Genomic DNA, 24,775 nt, shown 5'->3' on the forward strand with positions numbered 1-24,775 from the left:
TGGCTGAATGATGTTCCTATGTTTGGGACTTGAGAAGAAGCAGAAACAAAAAGAAGAAGGAAGAAGAAGTGTCATTCAATTGTATCGCTAGAAAAATATTTCTTATGGTGAATTAAGTTTTGTTAAATTGTGTTATTAAGATCATGGAGTTGTCGAGCATTTTGCCGGCTCCGGTGCAGCCTGTTTGGGACCGAGATGACGAGCGCAAAAAGAGGGCCGCTGCGAACCCATCTACCGTTTTAGTCAGCGCTCAAGCCATAGCACCTCCCTACGGACAAAGGCGAGGTTGGGTACCGCGGAACGTTACCGATTATGGCGACGGAGGCGCCTTTCCTGAAATCGCCGTTGCTCAATATCCTCTAGAAATGGGACGTAAAAAAGAAAATGCCTCCAACGCATTAGCAGTACAACTCGATGCCGAAGGCAAAGTGAAATATGACGTTATAGCCCGGCAGGGCCACTCCAAAGATAAAATCGTCTATTCCAAACTGTCGGATTTATTGCCAGTGGAAATGGTGGCAGAAAATGATCCGTCATTGGAAAAACCGGCGCAGGAAGAGCTCGACGAGATCACCGAAAGGACTAGACAGGCGTTGATGAAGATTACAAATTCGAAAATTGCCGCGGCAATGCCGGTCCGGGCAGCCGACAAAGCAGCACCGGCACAATTTATTAGATATACCCCCTCCCAGCAAGGAGCAGCCTTCAATTCTGGAGCGAAGCAGAGAGTTATTAGGCTGGTGGAGGCGCAGGTGGATCCAATGGAGCCTCCCAGGTTTAAGACCAATAAGAAGATTCCCAGGGGCCCGCCATCACCTCCAGCTCCTGTTTTGCACAGTCCCACTCGCAGGGTGACGGTGCGTTAAGCCATTTTTATATTCTAATTTTGTTGAGATTGTGCAAAAAAATTCAATTAACCAGTAAGGATATATATATATATATATATATATATATATATATATATATATATATATATATATATATATATATATATATATATATATATATATATATATATATATATATATATATATATATATATATATATATATATATATATATATATATATATATATATATATATATATATATATATATATATATATATATATATATATATATATATATATATATATATATATATATATATATATATATATATATATATATATATATATATATATATATATATATATATATATATATATATATATATATATATATATATATAGGTTCCTATGAGCTAATGGATACAAGAAAAACTTAGAATTTGCTGAAAATCCAAAAGTTGAAGTTTTTATTTAAAAAAACTATTACAAGCAAAGGTGTATAGTACCGCTAAGCTTGCTTTGATAAGAAATTGTTCTGAATTTAATTGATAATGGGTTATGGACCTAATTTCATTGATATTTTAAATTTAAGGTGTTTGGTTTTTGCTTTTTTTTTATGTTGTGTTGAGTAGTTAGATTAAGTCTGTGTTTCTTTCATATTTAAAAGAAAAAAAATTATGGTTGCCTCAATGGAAAATGGAACAAGTCACATAATAATACAAATGATACAATTTGACATTTTCACCTTTGCGGCAGCATGAAGAATGCCTATTGGTCTCAGTTCATTCAAGCTAGGGGGCTTTTTTCAACGAAGTAATGAGAGCCATTTTCCCGATTGTTTGAACTGACTTAGATTGTAACGATACATTTGTAATATTAACTAGTTATTAAACAATAGGGTGGATACAGTTTTAACATTATTACGGAAATCTGGTCCAAAGTATTTTGCAAAAATAGCTAACAACATCCTCAACCGGCGTTTCTCCCGCAGGTCAAAGAGCAAAAAGAGTGGAAGATACCGCCGTGCATATCGAACTGGAAGAACGCCAAAGGCTACACCGTCCCGTTGGACAAACGGTTGGCGGCGGACGGACGCGGTCTGCAACAGTTGCACATCAACGAGAATTTCGCGAAACTCGCCGAGGCCCTTTACATAGCGGACAGGAAGGCCCGCGAGGCCGTCGAAACCAGGGCCCAATTGGAAAAGAAACTGGCCCAGAAGGAGAAGGAGCAGAAAGAGGAACACCTGCGACAGTTGGCGCAAAAGGCGCGCGACGAACGCGCCGGCTTCAAGACCGTCTCGAGCCACGCGAAGACCATGGACGATGAAGAGCAAGAGCGGGAAATGCTCAGGCAAGATCGGCACAAGGAACGCGCGAGGGAGAGGAATTTAGCCCGGGCGGCGCCCGATAAGAGGAGCAAGCTGGAAAGGCAAAGGGAACGCGACATTTCCGAACAAATCGCACTGGGCATGCCGGCCCGCGGACCCTCGTCCAACGAAACCCAGTTCGATCAGAGACTGTTCGGTCAGGCCAAAGGTTTGGGTCAGGGTTACGGAGACGACGAGGCGTATAACGTATACGACAAACCGTGGAGGGAAGGCGGATCGATGGCTAACCATCTTTACCGGCCGAGCAAGAATATCGATAAGGACGTGTACGGGGGCGAGGAATTGGAGAAAGCTATCCGAACTAACCGGTTCGTGCCGGATAAAGAGTTCAGCGGGACGGATAGGAGCGGTGCCGGACGCAGCGGTCCCGTGCAGTTCGAAAAGGAGGAGGATCCGTTCGGGTTGGATCAGTTTTTGTCGCAAGCTAAGAGAGCGAGCAAGCGCAAGGAACCGGAGAAGCGCGACGATCGCGATAAGAAGAAGCGTAGGGATTAGTTTCCGGGTCCCCGTACCCATACCCAGATACCCCCAAAGCGTGTGGGTATTTTGGAGATACACTCCCACTTTGTTTTTTTTTTTTTTTTACAGCGAGACCTGGCGTTTACGGGTACCTGGATTGCAAAAATGGTTCAATAAAAAGGCATTCTTTATTTGGTTTTGTTTTATTTAATTTAACCAAGAAGCTGTCGTCTGCTGTACTATTAGATTTTATGGTGGCCCTACTACGATAAAAATTGATACGCAGGTGGCGTTGTTATTTTCTTTGAGATAGGATTCATCTGTTTGCCTCTACATTTCACCCACTAACCTGTGCTTTGGACCATCAAAACATCGGTATCTCCGTTTTGCCTGAGGATACGCAATGACCGCTGACAGATTGTCAATAAGTTTCGGACATGTTCTTTTTACGGTCGTATTATTTTTTTTTTAAATATGACTAGATCTCGTTAAATGTGCTCGTTAAAAGTGTGTGGATATCGCTGTTTCGAAGGAAAATGTGCTGGTTAGTGGGTTAAATACGCGGAAAATCATTACCTTCTCTACGATACCAACAATGGCGCCTGCGGCACATCAGTTTTTACCGTAGTAATTATATTATCGGGCACAACGGGCCCATCTGGTGGTCTAAGTGCTTGGACGCCCGCGAGGGCGCCGCCCTTTAATACCAATTATATTATCTAATAGCTATATGACCAAAGCAAATGTAATTTAGTTGTAGGTTTTTTTTTTATTTACACTTTATTTGGCCACTGCTGCCAAGGCAATTCGGCCAGCTTCTCGGTAGTGGTGTGCAATAAACTATTTCCATGAAGGATGCCTCCGTAAAGAGGGTCTGGGTGATACCATCATCCTACTGGACGGCTATACAGGAAAAAAAAAATGGACGAAAGAATTAGAATATGTGAAAACAATATGCAAAGTTTTAATCCACATGCATCTAAAAAGCGGCAAACAATTCTAGCAGCAAAATCCAACTGAGTGCCGTGAAATAAAATGGAATTAATATGCAGAGGCGAAGGAAAATTAGCACTAATGAGTGGTTCATACAACTGTTGTGATTTCTCCCAATGAAGAGCACAAGCAAACAGCACATTACTTAAATCGCCCAGTTCTCTAGTTGTAGGTTAGAAACGATTCCGATTCTATGTACTGACATCACCTGATACCTGTTTTCAAACATACATTATAAATAAAATATAGAGCGATCGATTCAGATAAACTATAACGTAAGAGATATGACTATATCGGTCTGACTTTAACTGACAATACGCCAATTTATGGGTACATGGATTGCAAAAATGATTCAATAAAAAGGAATTCTTTATTTGGTTTTGTTTTATTTCATTTAACCAAGAATCTGTCGTCGGCTGTACTATTAGACTATACGATAAAAATTGATACGCAGGTGGCATTGATATTTTCTTTGAGATAGGAATCATCTTTTTGCCTCTACATTTCACCTACTAACCTTTGCTTTGGGCCATCAAAATATCGGTATCTCCGTTTTGCCTGAGGATTTAATGGGATCGGAACATATTTCTAGAAAAAGCGGCATCCAAACTTAACGATCTGTCAGCGTCCATGTTTGTTGTTGTTAAATCTCGCGCATGCGCGTGTTGAATAGCAAATTTGCGTGCACATTTAAATTACATCGATTTTCCGAAAGTTCCATAGTGGTCCGCAGGAGCACAATAGAAAAACAATGCGTCCCTTTACCACACGAAACCGCGAAGCACTTTCCTTTTATAATAAAAAACTGCTTTGTGCTAGGCGCCACGAACTTGCCCCGCCCAGCGACGATTTTTTCAAAGCAATCTTGTTATTCTCGTAGAGATAGAAATCATCTTCCTGCCTCTATATTTCACCTACTAACCGGTGCTTGGCGCCGTTTTCCTGTCAAAACATCGGTGTCTCCGTTTTGCCTGAGAATTTAATGAAATCTGAACATATTTCAAGGCAAAGCGGTATCCGAACTTATTGACGATCTGTCAGCGGCCATGTTGGTTGTTGTTAAATCTCGCGCATGCGCGTGTTGAATAGACCTTCTCAAATTTTTTTCATGGTTGTTTCATTCTTGAAAAAATTAGATAGATACAGAATAATGTTGTCTCTCATTACCAATATTTACTAACCTTAGAGCATTATACTTGTCGTAGGTATTAACCTGCTACCTATGCAATAGTATATTTATTCGTTATTACCAGTTTTTGTCGATCTGGCATATTATTACCCATTGGTAATAGTAGGTAGTAGTAGCTGTGGTCGTAAAACTACTTAAGTATAACTATTACAAAAAATTGAAATAAGGTAGGTCAACAATTTTTGTATTATTTTTAGAAATTGCATAGTTTAAAACTGTGACATTAATATCCAAAATAATTTGGTCCTACATTTAATGCAATGAAAAACAACCTAACTTAAAGTATCTTTGATGTTTGTGACGTGTTTGCCTTCTCATCCGCATCTGAAACTATTTTAGTTTTGAGAAAGACAGGTATTATATATCCGTGCTTTATATAAAAAAAAAGAACGAGACTATATATACATTTATGTATTTCATTTCATTAAATACAAAACTCATTAAACTCTCATCGGTGAGATCTCTTTCATGAGAGTAGGTACTATCGCGTGCATAAAAAACTAGAACAAATATGAACTTTCAGTTTGACAGTAAAAGCCTATTTTCATGCAATATTTTTTTGTCAACCTAAACATTTTCTAGTTTTTTTTTTTGCTTGTGATGGTACCTACTATCACCATGAAGACAGCCTTGGAAAAAAAAAGAAAAACGTTTTCATGTATAAACCCAACAATCATTTTAATGTAAAAACTGTATTTCATGCAGGATGATTCCTTTGTTTTTGGGGTCTGATGCTTGCATCCATTTTAAGAATAAAATGTATTATGTATACGATATAATTAAAAATATAATTTTGTTCTGGGGGATTTTCTTTAACATTGCTTACTTAAATAAAAAATTAGTTTAGTTTTGTATGCCTAAATTTAACTGCTCAAAAACCATGAAGAGAAAGTGGATTTTATTTAAAAAAAGTATCAACTAAAAAATCGCAATGATATATATTTTATTAAATTATATTTCTTATGCTTTATTTATACTACATTTACGTCCTATTTATTTTTAAAAAACATAATAGCTATTTACTGTGGTATGTCTATCTATTCACAAGCGGCTTAAATGGGACATCGGCCGGATATACTGGGGATATTGTGTGCTATCTGGGGACTCCGGACGACACCCTAAAATACGACACGAAACGATCCGCCAATAAAGTCCAAAGAGAAATAACTTTGTTGCTAATATAAGCAGATCGAAAGCAGACAATTCGCGAGGACCACCGAGATCGGTTACGGGCGGGTCTACGCATAGTCGCGCACGCCTTCCCACGCCATTGTGATTGCGCGCTCACGCACCGATTGGCCGTCCTTAATGGCTTGCGTTCCGATTACGACGCCGACAGGTAAACCGATGTTTGTGTCCTGGGTAAATCGGGGGAGCTCGTGCGGTGTGTCGCTGCTCATTCCATTACAAAAATTAATTTAATTTTTGGATTTAAATAAGTTTAAAAGTTTAATAGGTAATTTAATATATGTATAAAAGAATATAATATTAATAAACGTTTATTATTTATCGTATAAAAACAAAATACGAAAACCTGTATGGTTCAAAAATTGAACTAAATGTTCAGATTTTCACGAAGTTATATATTTTGACATGACAATTGTTTCGACAACACCGTGTCTGTATCAGATGTAATATTCACCAACTACCTGCTACTATATATACCGAAAAATGACAATAAAACCTTAATTAAAATTGTGGTGATAATTTAAGTTCAATAAAGGTGAGGTATTATTTAAATCTAATCTAATAGCAATGTCCATTTTGCATTCTGTGCCTTTTGGTTGTGATCTGTGTTTGGTTTCGACCAGAAACTAAGAGGGACAACAGAAAAAAGACAGAATGGTGGTGGTGCACATGTTTTAGTCATAAAGATTCAGTTAGAAGAATTCCGTTTTATCATTTTTAACATGGTAGCAGAAGTCCGCGGTTGTTGAAAAATCAAAAATTAAAAGAAAAGAGAAAGTCCACGACATTGGTAAGAATGCTTTCATAATTTCATGTTAAGTTTTAACTTTGTTCACTCAAATTATGACTATTGTTTATATAAGCGAAAAACTGACTTATTAATTTTTAGTCAAGATTTAAATGCAATAAACTAGGTTAGTTTAGTAAACAGGTTAACCCATTGGTGAAACAAGATTTCTCACCATTAAAAAAAAAAACCGACCGCATCAGACAAACATAATCAAATCTGATCTATGGTGACGCGTTGTCTCGCGCCAGTCAAGATGAACTCGTCCGATTTTACTCGATTGAGCCTGAGCCAAAAGCGAGAAAGATGCCCGCCCTTCTTTTTTTTTGCTTACGAATAATTTTATTTATTGTAATCATCTGCTTATTATTCTAATGTTATCATGGAGTTTTTTGTTTAAAGTACGTGCTTAATGTGACGCAAACCTTTATAATAAAAGTTTTCTGTTCCTTCTTAATTTTGTTATAATTATTGCCCTTCAAGGGTCATTGTTAGTTTCCTTAAAATAAATAAAAAAATAATAAACTACTATAAGTATCGATACTTTAGGAGTATTTATTTGAGTAGTATCGAAAAAAGATTCGAGTACTATCGAAATGAGTAGGTATCGATACTTTAATGGTATCGGAACATCCCTAACTATAAACGCTGGTCATGCGAGCTTCGACGACGACAGGCGGCGCTTCTTGATGCGGCAAAGGGTGGGGGAACGCAGGGACGAGCCACGCACTTCCCGCCGAAACCAGTCGGAAAGCTCGGCCGTCTTATTTGCATACTCGATTGTTCTCCAGTCGGCGCGATTATTGGACACGGCCTGCTGCGACCGCGGCAAAGCGTTTATCGGTTAGCAACTACAATCGTACGTTTTATATCAGCCCGCGGCCGTACAGAAAAAGTTTTATATTTGGTTGTTTGTGTGATAAAGTTTGACCCGGACACCTCCAGCAATCCTGGAGTTGTATAGGACCGTGGTGATGAACATGACAGGACCGTCGACTTTGCCGGAAGCGTTAACCTTCGCGGGGAACAGGCATACCAGTCATATTTTGACATCGGTAAGTTGGTATTTCAGGCCATGTTTCCTAACGCGATGTGTCTCAATCTCACCCGAAAACCCGATAATTATTTTTTTAAGACAGGCACGCAGCGTATTCAGCAGGGAAAAATAAATAAAAAAGTCCACATTACTTTGCCCCAAAATTTCATTTGCATTTCGGGCATGCAAGGAAATAATGCGAGAACTGACAACCCTTCAAACTTCAAATTTATAGCGTAGATAATTTTTTTTAACCAGCGCCTTGCGTGACGCCGTTTTAATTAATCGAAATAATAAAAAAGTGTAAAACAAATTGTTATGGCCGAACAGGTCCGTACTTTGCTTAGAATTTAATTATTTGGGGTTTTGTTAGGAAAGATACTAAACAATATTTATTTATTTATGTATGCATTTATGTTTAAATCTAAAATAAAATTACTAATTACTTAAGTTACTTAAAATTATTCACATAATATATCAGTATCACTATCGCTATCATAGCCTGTCCTAATTATTATTTGTTCTATATTATTTGCAATATGGATATACCATTGTTCTGCTTTTTCTATATGTTTAACAGAATTTGCCCAACTTTGTAGAAGGATGTTAAAAACTTCGGTTTCTATAAGTTTGAGGACATTGGAGTTTTGGATTGTTGCTTTTGTGTCACATCAGGAAGGGGTTTTAGTGAACTGTCTGCCGTGATAACTTGCATTGTCCATTACAATCACGCTATTAGGAGGAATGTTTGGAATTGTTTTTAAACCAACTTTGAAATAAATCAGCGGTGGTGTGTTCACGGTAATCCAGAGAAGGATCTTGAATATTTTTCGCAGACAGAGAAAGTCCATCTTCAGAGCCAGCATGCAAAATAGTTATTCTTTTACCCCTTTTTGATAGATCAACCCAACCCTTTTCCAGGGTATCATAAGTGTCAAACCAGGTTTCATCCAAGTAAATAATTGGCCTTTGTTGTTCTCTGTAAATCCTAATTTTTTCTAGATATTCTTTAAAATCTAAAACCCATGTGTTGAATGCACTTCCATAAGGTAGTTCTGCCACATTTAACACCGGTTTCACCTTTTTCAAGCCTCCTAATTAAGATATCTAATGTAGACACGCTTTGTTCCTCTCCTAACTGGTAAATTTTACGCCGTATCTTGGATCACTTTCATCTAGAGTCGAGAAAATGTCAGCATCAATTCTTTTTTTCCTCGTTGAAACGGGATTATTCGCAATTTTCCATACAGTTGATGTTGGAATTTTCGTCAATATGGCCGTTTATTCTAAAGATGGTTGCTCGCTGGCGCCCCGTTCAATGAGAGTCAAAAATAAACATTGTTTATAACTTCCTTAGTCTCAATTGTGTATGGCTTTTTGCGTATTGCTCAGTAGGTTGTTAAAGTTTCTCTATTATAATTCAGACTACCCTGTATATAAAATATGGATTCCCAAGTTTACACTTCACAATATAACCTCTATAATCGGATTACTAAATATTAGTTTTATGATACGATTAAAACCGAGAAAAATGCTTGAAAAGTCCTTAAAAACACAAAAAGTCTTAAAAATTGGTAGACTTTTTCATATAAACAAAACAAAATTTAAAGTCTTACCACTTTTCTTGTTATCGAAGCATAAGATTTCAATTTAGACACTTTCTTGGCTCTTGCGTTTCTTTCTAGACATTGCCCGTTTTCAGAAAATTGATCCAAATGCATGCCTTACATAAAATAAGAAAAGTGTTTACGTGTATGTTTAGGAGTTTTATGTTTTACTAGATACAGAAACAATGAAAATATTAAAAAAAAAACAACAACATAAATGCACTTTTAAACTTTTCATAAAGGTAGAAATCAGTTCGTCAAACTTGATAATGCCAAAGTGAGTGACCAAACTTGTGTGAGGTCTCGCATTATCCTGGTGGAACACTACACCCTTCCTGTTGATTAATTCGGGCCTCTTCTCTTTAAGTGAATCATTCAATTTGTCCAGTTGATGACAATAGACTTCTGAATTAATCGTTGTATTGTCCGACAAAAGCTCAAAAAAAAACGATTCCTTTGACATTCCACCAAACGGAGAGCATCACCTTTTTTTGGTGAATGTTGGCTTTTGACACGCTTTGAGCCGGTTCATCTTTTCTGCTCCATGACCTCTTGCGTTTAACATTGTTGTATACAACCCATTTTTCGTCCCCAGTAATAATCCGCTTCAAAAATGGATCATTTTCTTGACGTTTGAGGAACGAATCACGCACGTCAACGCGACGACACAAATTTCGCTCCGTAAGGACATGGGGCACCCACACATCGAGCTTCGAGGTTAAGCCCATGCCCTTCAAATGGCCATAAACAGTCGAATTCGACAAATTTAATCTCTCACCGATCTCTCGTGTGGTTATTCGCCGATTTGCATCAACTAATGCCTTTATCGCATCTTTGTCAGCTTCGACCGGCCTTCCAGACCGTGGTGCATCTTCGACATCAAAATTGCCGGATCGAAATTTTGCAAACCAGTTCTGGCACTGACGTACTGTTAACACGCCTTCTCCATACACATCCGTCAATGTTTTTCTCGCTTGGACAGCATTTTTACCTTTTCTGAAGTAAAAAAGTAAAATATGACGAAAATGCTGCTTATTGCTCTCCATATTTAAAAGGGCACCAACCAAAAACTACTGCGTACAATTAATAGAACTTTTTCACACACAAGCCTTACAATATCAGCTCTCAAGACATATAATGGTTATGCGGCTTAAGTGTGAAGTTGGTTTCGAAAAAACGTAATTAAGTCCCCTGACGGGAAAAAACGACATGACTTTCCGAACAACCCTATAAAACAACAGCAGCGACTCATAAATATTGAGAAAACAAATAACAAAATGATGTCTCCTTTTTGGTTGTACTAGAAGACTCCGAAAAACTCCGAAACAATGTGGCTTCACTGCATGGTGCCTTTTTAAAATGGTGAAATAATGCTGGTTCTTCGGAAACGCAGGTCTCTGACATTGTGGTAATAAATATAAAATGTGGAAAACATGTTTATGCAATGTGCTAACATCACATCAATGCGACGGCATTATATTTTTATCAGCGCAAAAAAACGTCCGATAAAAAATACCAAAATATTAAATATTACATCGATGTTTACAAATACGTATGGCGATTTAATGGAACTGTTTACTTAAGGATTTTAAAACAAATCGTAAGAGGTAATTTATTACACGCTGCAGTGTGATCGAGATGTGCAGATTTTATGCCCCCAGAAACAATAAAATAAACAAACAAGAAACAAAATTAGATAAGTACTGTATATATATATATATATATATATATATATATATATATATATATATATATATATATATATATATATATATATATATATATATATATATATATATATATATATATATATATATATATATATATATATATGGGGTTTGTTACAGCTCGCGCCGTTTTCCCTCTCTCAAGCAGACTCTCCATTCATCTTTGTCATTCCAATCTCCGTCTTCCAACCCCCTTTCCTCCATGGCTTCATCTATTTCATCCTTCCACGATCTTCTGGGTCTTCCTCTCTTTCTACGTCCCATAGGGCTCCACTCTGTGATTTTCTTTATCCACCGTCTATCGTCACTTCGTCTGACATGACCATACCATTTAAGCTGTTTTTCTGCTATTGTAGTTAATAAGTCTTTTTCTACATTCATTTGCCTCTTGATTTCTGCGTTACGTATTCTATCCATGCGTGTTCGTTGGCAACACCTTCTCCAATATTCCATTTCGACGGCGGTTACTTTAGATTTGTTCTTTTTGTTCAATAGCCAGGTTTCTGCTATTGTCTTAAATATTGTTGTTTTTGTTTTCTTTGTTAATTTCTTGTTCCATATAATGGAGTTCAGTTGTTTTATACATGTTCTACCCTGACCTAGTCTAGATTTGATTTCTTCTTCTCTTGTTCCATCTTTTGTTATTATACACCCTAAGTATTTAAATTTGTCTGTTGCTTTTACGGTTGTGTTTTCATCTATTTCTAAATCTTCGATTTCCCCTTCTTTTGTTGTTAGATATTCTGTCTTTTCGAAGTTTATTTCCAAACCTACCTTCTCATATTCCTCTTTCAGCTTTCTGAGCATGTAACTCAAGTCGTCTTCATCCTGGGCTATGACCACCTGGTCGTCGGCAAAGCTTAGGGTGTATAAGTGGTCGTCGCGTACTGGGACTCCCACACCTTGACATTTTCTTTTCCATTGTGTTAGCGTCCTCTCAAGATAGATCTTAAACAACGTTGTTGATGTAGGGCATCCTTGTAGTAGGCCCTTTGATGTTGTGAATCGATTTGTGTACCTATTACCTATTTTAACCGACAACTCGTTGTTCTTGTACATTGTATCTACGGCTTTTATTAGTTCTCTTTCTATCCCAATATCTTCCATTGCTTTCCAAAGTTGTTGTCTGGGTATAGAGTCATAAGCTTTTCTTATATCTATGAATGCTAAATGGATGTCTCTGTTTTTAGCTTTTTTCTTTTCGATAGTCTGCCTTACCGTATATATCTGATCAACGCATGACTTCCCTGCCGTGAAACCGGCTTGATCTTCACCTATTTTCCCTATTATCTGGTCTTCTATTTTGTTTTTGATTATCTTTCCATATAGTCTTCCCATGCTTGATATAATGCTAATTCCTCTGTAGTTGGTACACTTCCTACGACCCCCCTTCTTGAAAATAGAGCTTATATATGCCGTATTCCACTCCCTTGGTAACGTTTCTCCATTTATTGCTCTTTCAAACATGTTTTTCAATATTCTGAATAATTTGTCCGACCCATACTTAATAAGTTCATTCACTATCCCCCCTGGCCCTGGTGATTTTTTGTTTTTTAATTCTTTAATGGCTTTTATTATTTCTTTTTCTTCTATTGTTACATGCTTTAGATTGTTGTTAGGTTGTATTTGGTATGTTAGTTGTTGCCAGAATTGTGGTCGTGTCTCCGTTAGTAGTTGTTGATAATAATTTTCCCATTCGGTTTCTTTGATAAACTGTATATTGACTTTCTCTTTGGTATTTGATCTGACAGATCTTATTGTTCTCCATGATTCCAAGCATCTTGTACCTCCTGTATACTGTTGTATGTTTTGGCAGAGTCTATCCCATTTTTCATTTTTTTTTGTTTCTCTGTTTTTGTCCTCATATTTCTGTAGGTCTTCTCCCGAATTTGTACAGAGCCATTTTTGGTGTAAGCGTTTTTTTTCCTGAATAGCTGCAATAGCTTCCTCACTAAGTTCTTCTGTATATTTTTTGTTCTTTCCGTCTTCCTCTCCTAATGCTTCATAAGCTGCCTCTTTAATGCTCTTCTTCACGTGTTCGTAAGTGTCTGTTAAATTATTAAAATTGGACTCTATTAGTTTTTCATCAAGTCTACGTCTGTACAAATCTCTTATTGTTTCTTCCTCTAGGAGGTGAATTTTAAATCTTTTCTCTTTTATTTCCTGGTTGTTTTGGTTGTCTTTTTGTTGTTCTTGTTTTGCTATCTCTTCTTTGTTTTTCTTTGCTACTCCATACCAAGGAAAGTGCATGTACGCAACTACTAGTCGATGATCGGTTCCACATTCAGCGCTTCTTTTAACTCTTACATCCTGTATCTTAATTGTTGTAGTTATCCTAACAACTATGTAATCTATTATGGATCTTAGATTCCTAGTTTCTTGTATCCAGGTGTATTTGTGAATGTCTTTATGTTTATAGAAGCCGTTGGTAATTTTTAAGTCGTTTAATTCGCAAATTTCAATTAATCTTTCACCATTGTCATTAATTGTGTCCTCCCCGAAATGGCCTACTGTTTTGTTATGTGCTTTATTTCCCGTCCTTCCGTTAAAGTCCCCAGCTATTATTATTTCTTGTTTAGTTTTCACTTTTTCAATTTCTTCCTTTAGAGTTTCAAAGAATGTAATTTTTTCTGTAGCGGCGCTGTCGTTTGTTGGTCCATATACTCCTAATAAAACTATTGATCTGCCGCACATTTTCAGGTGTACTGTGATTATATGTTCATTAATGGGTTCCCATGATGTAATGGTTTTCTTCCATTTCTTGTTGATAAGTACCGAAACCCCGGCTTTAGCTCTGTTTTCTTTATTAATACCGCTCCACATGTGTAGGTGCCCATCTATGTCTTCTGTGCCATGTCCTTTCTTTTTTGTTTCGCTCATTACCAGTATGTCTATTTGTCCTTTGTTAAATTCCCCTCTGACTTCTGTTTCTTTTGTTCGCCAACCCTGTATGTTCCAGGTGGCACATACTAGTTTCCTGTTTTTACTGTTTTTTGTTTTGGTTTGGTTGAGATGTAAGCTTGGGTTTGCTGTTTGACCAAAAGCAGAATTGCCCCCCCCCCCACCCCCCGTATCCTATGGGGCTCCCTTCATCGAAGGTGTGGATTTCCACCCGGGGACCATTTTTCCGTTTCTGTATTTTCATTCTGCCTTTTGTCCTAGCTTTTCCCATTTGGGGTTTTACGTGTGATAGGGTGCTAAGTCCTAACGCCACAACCCTCCTCCTTTATCCGGGCTTGGGACCGGCAATGGCAGTGATGGGCTACTCGATCCACCCATCACTACCACAGGCGGAGTTAGATAAGTACTGTATAGAAAAGTAATTCTTCAATACAGAAGGTTGCCTATACACGGCAATTTCCATGCAATTAACAATTAATCTTAATAAAGTAGTTGCAAAAAAAAACTAAGAACCCCCAAAGTCTTAAAAATGATTTTTGGTGAAAACGTTTCATAGAAGCATCGATCACATAGTTCCCAAGAGACAAAGAAGTTATTGCTGCATTTAATTAATTTGTGCTGTAAAAAGAATTGAAAAAAAGACAGTTAATATTTTGAAACATTATAAATAAAATCTATATAAATATTAAATGTTGAAAATAAAATTCAATACAATTTGCTAGGAGTGTTCCCCTGGGCATAATGTAAATTCGCCATTTTTTACTAGAACAATTCTTTTTTTATACACATGATCATATTTACGAAGACTGCAAGCAAGCCTACATCAGCTATACTGAATTTTTTGAATGCGAACCCTGAACTCAAGATAAATAAGTCGCAGTGGTTAAAATGTGCTAAGCTTTCCCATAGATTTTCTTTTTTCTTTCTTAACGTGTTCACGACATCTAAGTCCGTGTCCATTAAGGGAATATTATTAATTTTCAAAGTTTGTTGTTTAGCTACGGTGACCTTTTTATTTGTTCCGATGATAATTTACACACACCCTCCAATTCAGCCCTACAGGCAACTATAAAGTTTGAAATACCCGTTGTATAAATTTAAAAACATAAAGGTCCCAAAACGCTACCCTGTGGTACCCCAGACAATATACTCGCCCTCGACTAGAGATAGTATTTAAATTTAAACTTTTTTAATTTTTTTTTCGTTTAAAGATTTGATATATTTTTTGCATATTTTCTTTTATAGAGAATAACTTGATCCTGTTTTTTAACGATGCTTTTTGTGTATATATAATGTTGAGTTTTTTTCACCTTTACATGGAGTTGACGAAATGAACTATTTAAATTTTGATTTGATTGCGGCACCCGTTTTAGCGGAGCGCGTCACCTTGCGATGTATATATTTTTCAATTTTGCTGACCAGATTTTTGTTAGTGCGGTGGTACACCTCACAGACACGAACCGATATTTAACATAAACGACACGTGCACTGTTTTGCAATACCATTGACCTAAATGATTCAACTTGCGATAACAATCGTTACAGGATTGTAGGACGTTAAAGATAGTAACAATTTTTTTGATTTGCATTAATAAAAAAAAGTGCATTTTTTAAAAGTTTAACGTATCATCGACATTTTAAAAAAAGTGCGTCTTGTGGATTAAGCAGAACTTGATAATTCTGGGAGAAATCTATTTTGTTGTGATGAAGAAAAGAAAAACAACACATTATGAGCTTAGTGCATTTAAATCTCGTTACAGATTTTCTAAAAATCTAGTAACATTTTCCCGACTCAAAATGAAATCGAGGAAATATAAATTATGTTTAAGTTCTGCACTCATACCTCAGAAAGAAATTTTTATTTACCGAAGGACGAATTAAAAATCAAAATGGTAAGGTACTATTTGCAAAATTGGTACTATCTGAAACTAACAAGATGATTCGCCAAACGCCAGCAAGTAATGCTGTTCAAGATTCAACATTACCTTGATGACCGACTATAAATATGGACAATCTATTGTTTTGGTTAGTATTCTACTTTTTTTAGCCCAAGTGTCATCATGTTTTTGATACTTTTTACAAAACTTCTGGATCCCTCCTGCGTTGCTAACGATTGGCCGATCATCCCGTTGACTTCTTCAGGGTTTGACTGAAACTGGTTCGCAGTTTACCCTGTACCTGCTTATACATTGTTTGAGGGGGCGGAGCTTAATGAGGGGCATATTGGTGAGAGGTACAGACCTGAGTCGCCGTTAAGATTGTTTATAGATTTCTATAGAGTCTCCGATTTTTCATTAAATTTTATATTCGGTTTCGTGATTGTGTTCGCCAACTGCTGAAGAGTTTATTTGTCTTTCATGTTCTTTGATCCAAGTTAAAATTTTTATTTCGGTCTTTCCGATGTGTTCTTTGTCGCACACGCACGGGCTCCGGGCATCTCAAATGGAATTTCGTCTTTGACGGACAGATTTTTGGACAAGTGGTAAATCTATTTGTGATGTTATATTTCTTTAGAACATTTGATCTGTGGTCAGTGTTGTTTGGAGTATCAGGAAGGACAACAGTTTCAACTGTGCTATTGCGGATATCCAGTTTATAAGTGCGTAGTCAATTACGTACGTTGTAAACAGCAATTAATATAAATTGGTATCTCGCCGCGGGCCGCGATAGTATATTTAACGCCGATAATAAGACTTAAAAAAACTGACATCTTGGTGACTTCTGTTATCGTTGTTTTTCATGTTCGTGCTCCTATTTTAAATTAGATTACTGGCTAAGAAGGTCGTCCGCGTCCTAAATTTGGACGTTTCAGTAATTTGTTTTCGTAAGAACGATAAAATTATAATAGTGACGGATATGGGATTTTAATTGTGCGCCGTTGCTTTGATCGATATACGGCCGTGTTTTTTTTTCAGCAGCAATTTCAAGTTTCGAGAATATTCTAGAAATTCCATACCAAACACTCAATATATTTGGAAGTTTATGTGATGTCATTGGGATTAAAAGATAATAGTGACGCAGAAAAAACATAGCCTGGTGTCGACAGTCGACAAAGGACTCAATAAACCAATGATACATGATTATATTGTTACATTGTAATTATTTTAATTGAGTAAGTTTGTTTGCAAAATTTCTGTTTCCATTGCTCAGGCTGTTTCTGTCTAACATATTATGGAATTGCAAGAAGTATGTACAAATAAATCCTATAGAATATGAAAACCTCTAACGCAACAAACAAGTGCTTAAAAATTATATTGGTCGCTTAACGTTTGAAAATTGTTGCTGTAAAGACATATAATTTTATTATATTTTAAATTATCTTCAAGTTTTTTGGCTGCCATGGTAAACTAGAGGATTAATTAATTGCCTTCAGCTTAAATATGTGATTTGGTATCCTCTTAATGTTAACTTTCTGCTGACACGAAATGTACGACTTGATATACAAGACTTTTTGCTGTTTTGCTGCAGAGGTCAAACCAGTAAAAATACTGTAAAAGAGAAACAATATTTGCGGCAATCCTATTAGGTATATCACGGCAATAAATATTCAAATTAAGTTAATAAAAAGAAATTTCAATGGATGCTTCTCAAGTGATTCTTCAATGTCATAACCTGCGGTGCACTGAAATCTAAAAGCCTGGTTCTTGCAAAATTATATTTCAACATTTTTTAATTTCTGGTATTGTAGTGTTATAAAATTTTTCAAAAATTTTTGATAAAGTGCTGAACTAAGGGACGGGTCGGTAATTATGCCTCGAAGTATATCATCTTGGCTTTTGAAGGCAATGGTCAGAATAGTCTACCAGTTTTAATTCAAAAATTATTTCTGTTTCACTCTCAGGGTCGTCATTCATTCATTCTTTTGAATTTTTTTATTGCAATTTGATAGCAAACGAAAGCATATTTAGAAGAGAACGAATTTTACAATTTTTTTTTTGGATGCTTTACTTGCATGAAAACGATCCAAATGACGATACTCTTAGGGCTCGAACTCAGAAAGTCAGTCACCAGAGACCTGATTTGCCTGTAAGTACAAGGGTAGTGTTACATCTGTGTCAAAAATTATTACTCAATAACCCAGGATGTAGAGGACATCATTTCTAAACCGATACCACTTGCAGAAGAATTGTTCATTTGACACGCACTACTCAAATCAGCCGCTAATTTTGGCAAAACGGTAAAATGATGGAAAGAAAAAGTAGTGTTCGGTATGTTCTAACCGTAAAGCGCAAGGCGACAGGCGGGAAACTAGGTATATTGTGTATAAATTTATTTAATGATAATGGCAGTGATTATGATAATGTTACATTTTGTTTGTGTTCCTCTTTAGTCAAGACTTATAATAAATAATACGAGGTTAGCGCCAAAATTTCCCGGCCTGACATAGATGCAGCTCCGGTATCACGATAAAACTTCTTCTTTTAAATATATATCTTAGTAGGCTCCGAAAAAAAATTGAAGTCTTGCATCAAATAGCTTTTTATTGACAGTAAGGGTTAGCACCTAAAATTATTAAATAAAGGCTGGATGGTGTGTACGGCCAAAGTTCTCCTTCGTATTCTGTAGTGAAAGAATGGGCAAAACGTTTTCGAATGGGGCAGGAGTCCCTTGAAGATGATTCAAAAACTGGTCGACCAATGGAGGTCATAACGGACTTGGTATTACGTGATCGACGTTTAAAGGTCAAAAAAATCACAGAAATTACTAAGCTTTCTGATACAAGTGTTCGTCGAATCCTGCATGATCATTTAGGTGTGTGCAAGATGGGTTCCTAAAAACCTTTCGGCTATTCAAATACAACGCCGTGTCGAGTGTGCGCGGTCTTTTTTGAAACTCTGTGGGTCGGAACCGAAGCCTGTGATATAAACTATTGTGACGGGAGATGAAACTATGGTTCTCTATTATGACCCTCTGTCGAAAAAAGAATTAATGGAGTGGCGTCGTAAGGGTGAAGCGCCTCCAAGAAAATTCAGAGTCCGCCAGTCAACAAAAAAGGTTATGGCCCCGACCTTTTGGGATTGTTAAGGAATTCTTTTGATAGATTTTAAAAAAACTGTTATTGGTAAATATTACGCAACATTATTACATAAATTGCGAGACTGCGTACGTCTCAAACGTCGATGAAAAATTCCCAGAGGCGTGCGTCTCTTGCACGATAATGCAGCTGTCCATACTGCTGGTGTTGCACAAGCTGCCATTTTCGAGTGTGGGTTCCAACTAGATCATCGTCCCTATAGGCCAGATATGGCCCCCAGCGACTATTATTTGCTTGGATATTGGAAAAAAAGTGGACGGCGGCTTAACCACGAAGTTGAGCTAAAAGAAGCTATTTTAGCTGATTTTGCAGACAAACCAAAAGAGAAAGATTGGGTTGTTAATAAAGAGATGTAATAAGTTTATTGAAGTTAAAGGGGGTTATATTGAAAAATAATACTACTACTTTGTTTCTTTTATATTCAGGCCGGGAAATTTTGGCGCTGCCCTCGGTAAGTTAAATATGCCATAGTTTTTATTAAGCGATTTGAAATAATAACCAAAAGTTGATGAATATTAGGTATTACGGTTACCTCTTTTGTTGAACCCGGTTAAAAATAACCCGATGCAGCACCATTTTTATTGCTTACTCGACAGTACGTGACGTATAACCAGAAGTGGAACGTCGCTGCTACCACAAAACTGCAAGTTGGTAGTTCCTATAGCGTTTTGGAACGACGTATACATATTACTATGAAATCTCTGCCGCGGGTTCCAATTAACGCGAACTTTCCTTTTAGGCGCAACGATCGATATTCATCGCTGACGCGTAAATGTTTAGTGTCCGCAATGAAAACAATAAAGATGGCCGCGCGTCACGAAACGGATTGTGTAGTTTATTGGGAATTAATGACCAAGTTTATAAAATAAAAGCGGATAATGTGTAAAATACGCAAATGTTTTCAAACAATGTAAATATAATATAAACAGAATCCAAAACTTCATGTGCCGATTGTTTTTATTTATTCAACCGACGGCGTGCATAATTGAAATGACGATAAATGAAGACGCTGTTTAAATATTTTATGATTATAAATAGAAAAAAAAGGTCGCCCGTGTGGGGTGTCAGTTAAATTTATAAAAATTGTTTTTTATTTTTTTTAGCAATAGTTAAAACATATTTTTCTATTAAAAAAATACTGTCTACTTAGGCTTAGGCTATCTGGAGATCTTATTGTGGGGTACTGTGGGGTCCTCGAGAAGAATGTTTTATTTTCTTTTCTCTGCCGTAGTAAACTTCCAATTTGCAAGTGTCTCTTTTGGTTTTCCTAAAACATTTCTTTCCCATTTAAAGACAACCCGTTGAAAGGTGTTTTTTCCAGACCAGGAATGGCCTTTCCATAAACCGGTCCAAAGTCGTTTGAGGTACTTCTTGGGTTTTGGCACTTTTCTTGTAACCCATTGTTTACAGGGTGATAAATTTTGCAAAAATAAAATATTTTATAGCACTTCAGATATTTTGATTAAATTTTGACCTTTTTAGGATTTTTGGTATTTTTCCCGTGGCTCCTATTACTATAGCGGCAACAACCACTTATTATTATTATTATTATTATCGGTCTCAGATTTCTCTGCTTTGCATGTATTGGTAATGTGATCTTGTTAGAGAGGAGCTTCCTCCTATCCTACTAACATCAGGATATGAAGCCACTGTAGTGATGATGTTTTGTCGATTAATGTGTCTTCGAGTGTTATTGGATGATTTATATTTAGTATTTCCTGTAATTGTACAATTATTATTATTATTATTATTATAAACGTAAAATAGAAAAGAAATTAAGAATAGATTTCGGTGCCCACGGCGGTAGGCCCGTTAATTTCGCGCATGTTGCTCAAAATCTGACAGATTTATTTCCCGTTTTAAATCTCCGACACGCACGGCGATAATATTAATTTATTGCCGTTTCGATCGGCCTCAGATATAATATCCGTTGGCCTGCGTCAGCCCATAACAACCGAAGCTCACGTTTAACGCGTTGGCAAAAGCAAACCAACGCGGTATGTGTTGTCATATTAGATTTCGGTATAATCGATTTCGAGAAACGCTCGTTTTCGATCCGACTCGGCGAGGTTAATTCCCGGATCCAATGAAATGACGAAAATTTCCCACGCCGGTTACTTCAAATACCAAATTAAAGGCAAAACTTCAAAGAAAGAAGAAACTGATTTCAAAATTGTCTATATGGCATAGCATTGCATATATAGTGCGTCCGAGATAAGAATCGCAAGCATGGGAAACTCAGCACCTGCTGGACATACGGCTTATGTGTTCTTTTCATGGTATTTGAAAGGATTTTTTTTTGGAAAATAGCAATTTATGATGATTGTTCTCCCACTATTCCGGACGTTTTCTTCGTATTTCCTCTCGCAAACGACTCATAACTCTTGATCTACTACGCCACGATAATCAAAGAGAACAGTAAGCAAAACTTTAACATTTGATCGAACTTGACGTACTTTTTTCGGTCTTGCCGATTCTCGGTTCTTTCGTTAGGACGACTGCAGCCAGACGTTTGTGTTTTGGACGACGGCGACGCGAAGTCTTTGACCGGGCGGCCGACACTGTGCTGCTTGCTAAACCGAGGATGCTCAGATGTTGCGGTGTTCCTCAGGGTAGCGATTTAGGGCCGTGGATATTCTTGCTTTTCATTAATGATATCGTAGCTAATATTGATAGTGTCAAATTTTGCTCTTTGCTGATGATGTGAAATTGTTTCGAATAATTGATAGAGTGGTCGACTCTGTGTCTCTGCAGAATGATTCGGAGGTTATTGGTTCTTGGTGTGCCCCTACCCCTATAGATAGTAACTGGAAGAACCATTTTTTTTAATTAAATGTGTTCCGTATCAGTTGATGAAATTATTTAATGACTTCGGTAATAATATTGCCGTTTTTTGTCTTAGTCGCTTGCAGTTTACCACATTAATTACACGTAAATTTCAAATATTTTAATGGATTGTATGTTTCACTATTACTTTGCTGGAGTGAATATAGTTGACTATTTTTTTTTTGTATGAGAGGTTATAAGGCGAATCTCCCTCAGCCCGTTCTGGGCGTCTCTAGACACCCTGGGGATGGATGGTGTGTCCCCTTGGCGACGACGGGTTGGCATCAGTCGACCGTGTAAACCCAGTGTGAGCGTACTCACACTTCCTCTCTTGACGACAAAACAGTGTGCCCTCCATCTGGAACTGCGTCAGCATTACTTCAGATGGAGTGTCGTCCGGACGCGCGTGATGTTCTCTCGCGCCCTATGATCTTCCCCATGATTTTTCGGTCTCCTATTGACTAAGGTTCAGCGAGCTTGTATAAGATTTGGCCGTTCTATCCTCTTGGCAGAAAGTATTTGCTTCGCCATTTTGCAGACGTGGTCCCAATTTGTCGGTGACTCTAACATTTTTTCTACTAGGTTGTCTGGGCTTATGTGACCGAGTATTTGCTCTGCTATATTCCGCTGCATGTTCCATCTTGGGCAGAAAAATAGAGTGTGTTCAACCGTATCCACGTTTATTCAATAAAGGCACTCCTCGGTTTCGGCCAGATTGAAACGCTTGAAGTAGGCTTCAAAGCACCCGTGCCCGGTGAGTATTTGTGTAAAAAAAAAATCTACTTCAACGTGTCGTCTCTCAAACCAGGGTCTTATATTTGGAATTAGCTTTTTACTCCATTCCGCTGTACCATCATCTATGTCCCATTCCTCTTGCCAGCACAACATCACCGCGTTTTGTGCTTCCGTTTTAGCGTCTGGTCCATCTTTCTCTATACGGGCTCTGCACTTAACTAGGAGATTAATAGGTGGGATCCTAGCTATCCCCATAAGTGCCTTATTGGAAGTTGTTCTGTATGCTTCGGAGACTCTTATGGCTACCCTCCTTTGAACACTACTCAGAATCCTTTTATAGACTTTCTTTTCAACTACTTGCTCCCATATTGAGGCGCCATATAGTAGTATTGAAGTCACTACTGAGCATAATGTCCTCCTGGTGCTTTCACGAGGCCCATTCACTTTTGGTAGAAGGCGACTGATGTTGTTCAAGGCCTTGTTGGCCTTTTCTGTTACGGCTCTGATGTGGGCCCCCATGGACATGTTTCTATCTAGTTTTATACCTAAATATCTGACTACTTCCTGACTCTGAACTGTTGGGTTTTCCACTGTGACTGAAATGTTTTTAACTTTCCTTCCAGCAACAAGTAGGACTGCCTCCGTTTTTTGGGGGGCTAATTTCAGGTTTTTAGATTTCATCCATTCCGTGACATTGTAAAGGGCATGGTTGGCTACTGTTTCCATCATCTCGGCTTCTTTTACTTCTGCTAAGATAGCCAGATCGTCAGCATATCCATTTGGAACAGGAATTCGGAATACACCGTCGTAATACACATTCCATAGGGTTGGACCTATTACTGATCCCTGCGGGACCCCGCATGTGACGTCCATTTGCGCTGCCTCACCTATGCTTAAACGCCTATCTTCGAAGTAGCTTGCTATGATGTTATACAGATAAGGGGCTATGTTACAATTTCGAAGCTCTTCCAATATACCACACCATGGTGCCGTGTTGAAGGCATTTTCGACGTCTACCGTGACAAGAGCACATAACTTCCTCCTTCCCCACGGTGTCTGTTTTACTTCGTCTATCTTTTCTCGTATCCTTCTCAAAGCACTGATAGTTGATCTCTTTTCCCGAAACCCATGCTGTTCATCTGCCAGTCCGCCAGTCCTTTCAATTTCTTCCTTGAGACGTTTTACCAGCAAATGTTCCAGTAGCTTACCAGCTACATTGATTAAGCATATGGGTCTATAGTTCTTATCCTGACCTGGTTTCTCTATAAAGATAAGTCGCGCCAATTTCCATATTCTAGGAAATTCTCCCTTCAGCAATATTTTGTTCATGAGGTCTGTGCACTCCTCAATATAATCCTTCGCAATTGTCTTTATAATTTCAGGAGGGAGATTGTCCGGTCCAGGGGCTTTGCTATCCTTTATTTTTCCAACTGCAGTTCTTAGTTCTTCGACAGTAAACAGAGGTATATCCCTAGGTTGAACTGTTATCTATATATATATAGTTGACTATTTATTATAGTTATAGTTATGGATGTTAATCTATTAGACAGTAAAGATTACTATTATTTATTATTATTAAAATCAAATAAAAATTTTATTTACAAAACAAAGCACGCTGTTTTCTTTAACACTGTTCGCACAGCTAACGTGAACCAGACCTCAGATTCAAATTATTTCCAACTTTATAAAGAAATAATAAATAAAAAACTTGTTCTACGACTTTCCAAAGACTGCGTCCAATAGAAATGAATGTTTTCACTATAACGAAAAAAATGTTAGTCACCCGTAAAATAAATCCAAGAGTCTTTTGAGCTTTTTGAACAATGTTTTCTACGTGTTTCTCAAAATCTTACATTAATATCAGCTAGATAAGAGTAATTATTTTAAATGTGTACATTTACGACATTTCGGCCTTTATATGTAAATTGGCAATATTATGATAAAGTCGATAATTTCACAAAACAATTTTATGAGTGTGACGCTCAGGTCGCGTGAGGTTAAAAATAAGAACGTTAAAACAATTTAAGGCGGCACCGTATCTGTACCATAAAGAACAACGAACGATGATATTTA

General features: G+C 37.3%; 2 protein-coding genes across 3 annotated transcripts in view; both read left to right on the forward strand.

Annotated features, from left to right (window-relative positions):
* The first annotated feature begins 64 nt into the window (after positions 1 to 64).
* LOC132697239 (SNW domain-containing protein 1) lies at positions 65 to 2,856 on the forward strand. Its single transcript, XM_060662577.1, has 2 exons — positions 65 to 857; positions 1,822 to 2,856. The coding sequence occupies exons 1-2, from the start codon at positions 144 to 146 to the stop codon at positions 2,713 to 2,715; spliced, it is 1,608 nt and encodes a 535-aa protein (XP_060518560.1). The 5' UTR covers positions 65 to 143; the 3' UTR covers positions 2,716 to 2,856.
* Positions 2,857 to 7,637: 4,781 nt separating this feature from the next.
* LOC132696557 (forkhead box protein E3-like) overlaps positions 7,638 to 24,775 on the forward strand; it is a 34,875-nt gene continuing 17,737 nt past the window's right edge. For both annotated transcript variants that reach the window (XM_060661450.1, XM_060661451.1), the window contains exon 1: positions 7,638 to 7,891. In XM_060661450.1, coding sequence (XP_060517433.1) covers positions 7,811 to 7,891 — 81 coding nt within the window. In that variant the 5' untranslated portion in view covers positions 7,638 to 7,810. The remainder of the gene's footprint in view (positions 7,892 to 24,775) is intronic.

Source organism: Cylas formicarius, unplaced genomic scaffold, assembly GCF_029955315.1.
Source record: "Cylas formicarius isolate icCylForm1 unplaced genomic scaffold, icCylForm1.1 PGA_scaffold_1__22_contigs__length_36826433, whole genome shotgun sequence".
In the NCBI taxonomy this organism is placed as follows: Eukaryota; Metazoa; Arthropoda; class Insecta; order Coleoptera; family Brentidae; genus Cylas; species Cylas formicarius.

Bases quoted from the DNA above. Each gene is read 5' to 3' on its own strand.
- LOC132697239 (XM_060662577.1), top strand. From the start codon at position 144: ATGGAGTTGTCGAGCATTTTGCCGGCTCCGGTGCAGCCTGTTTGGGAC. The intron at 858-1,821 runs GTGCGTTAAGCC...TTTCTCCCGCAG, and splicing joins GTCCCACTCGCAGGGTGACG to GTCAAAGAGCAAAAAGAGTG.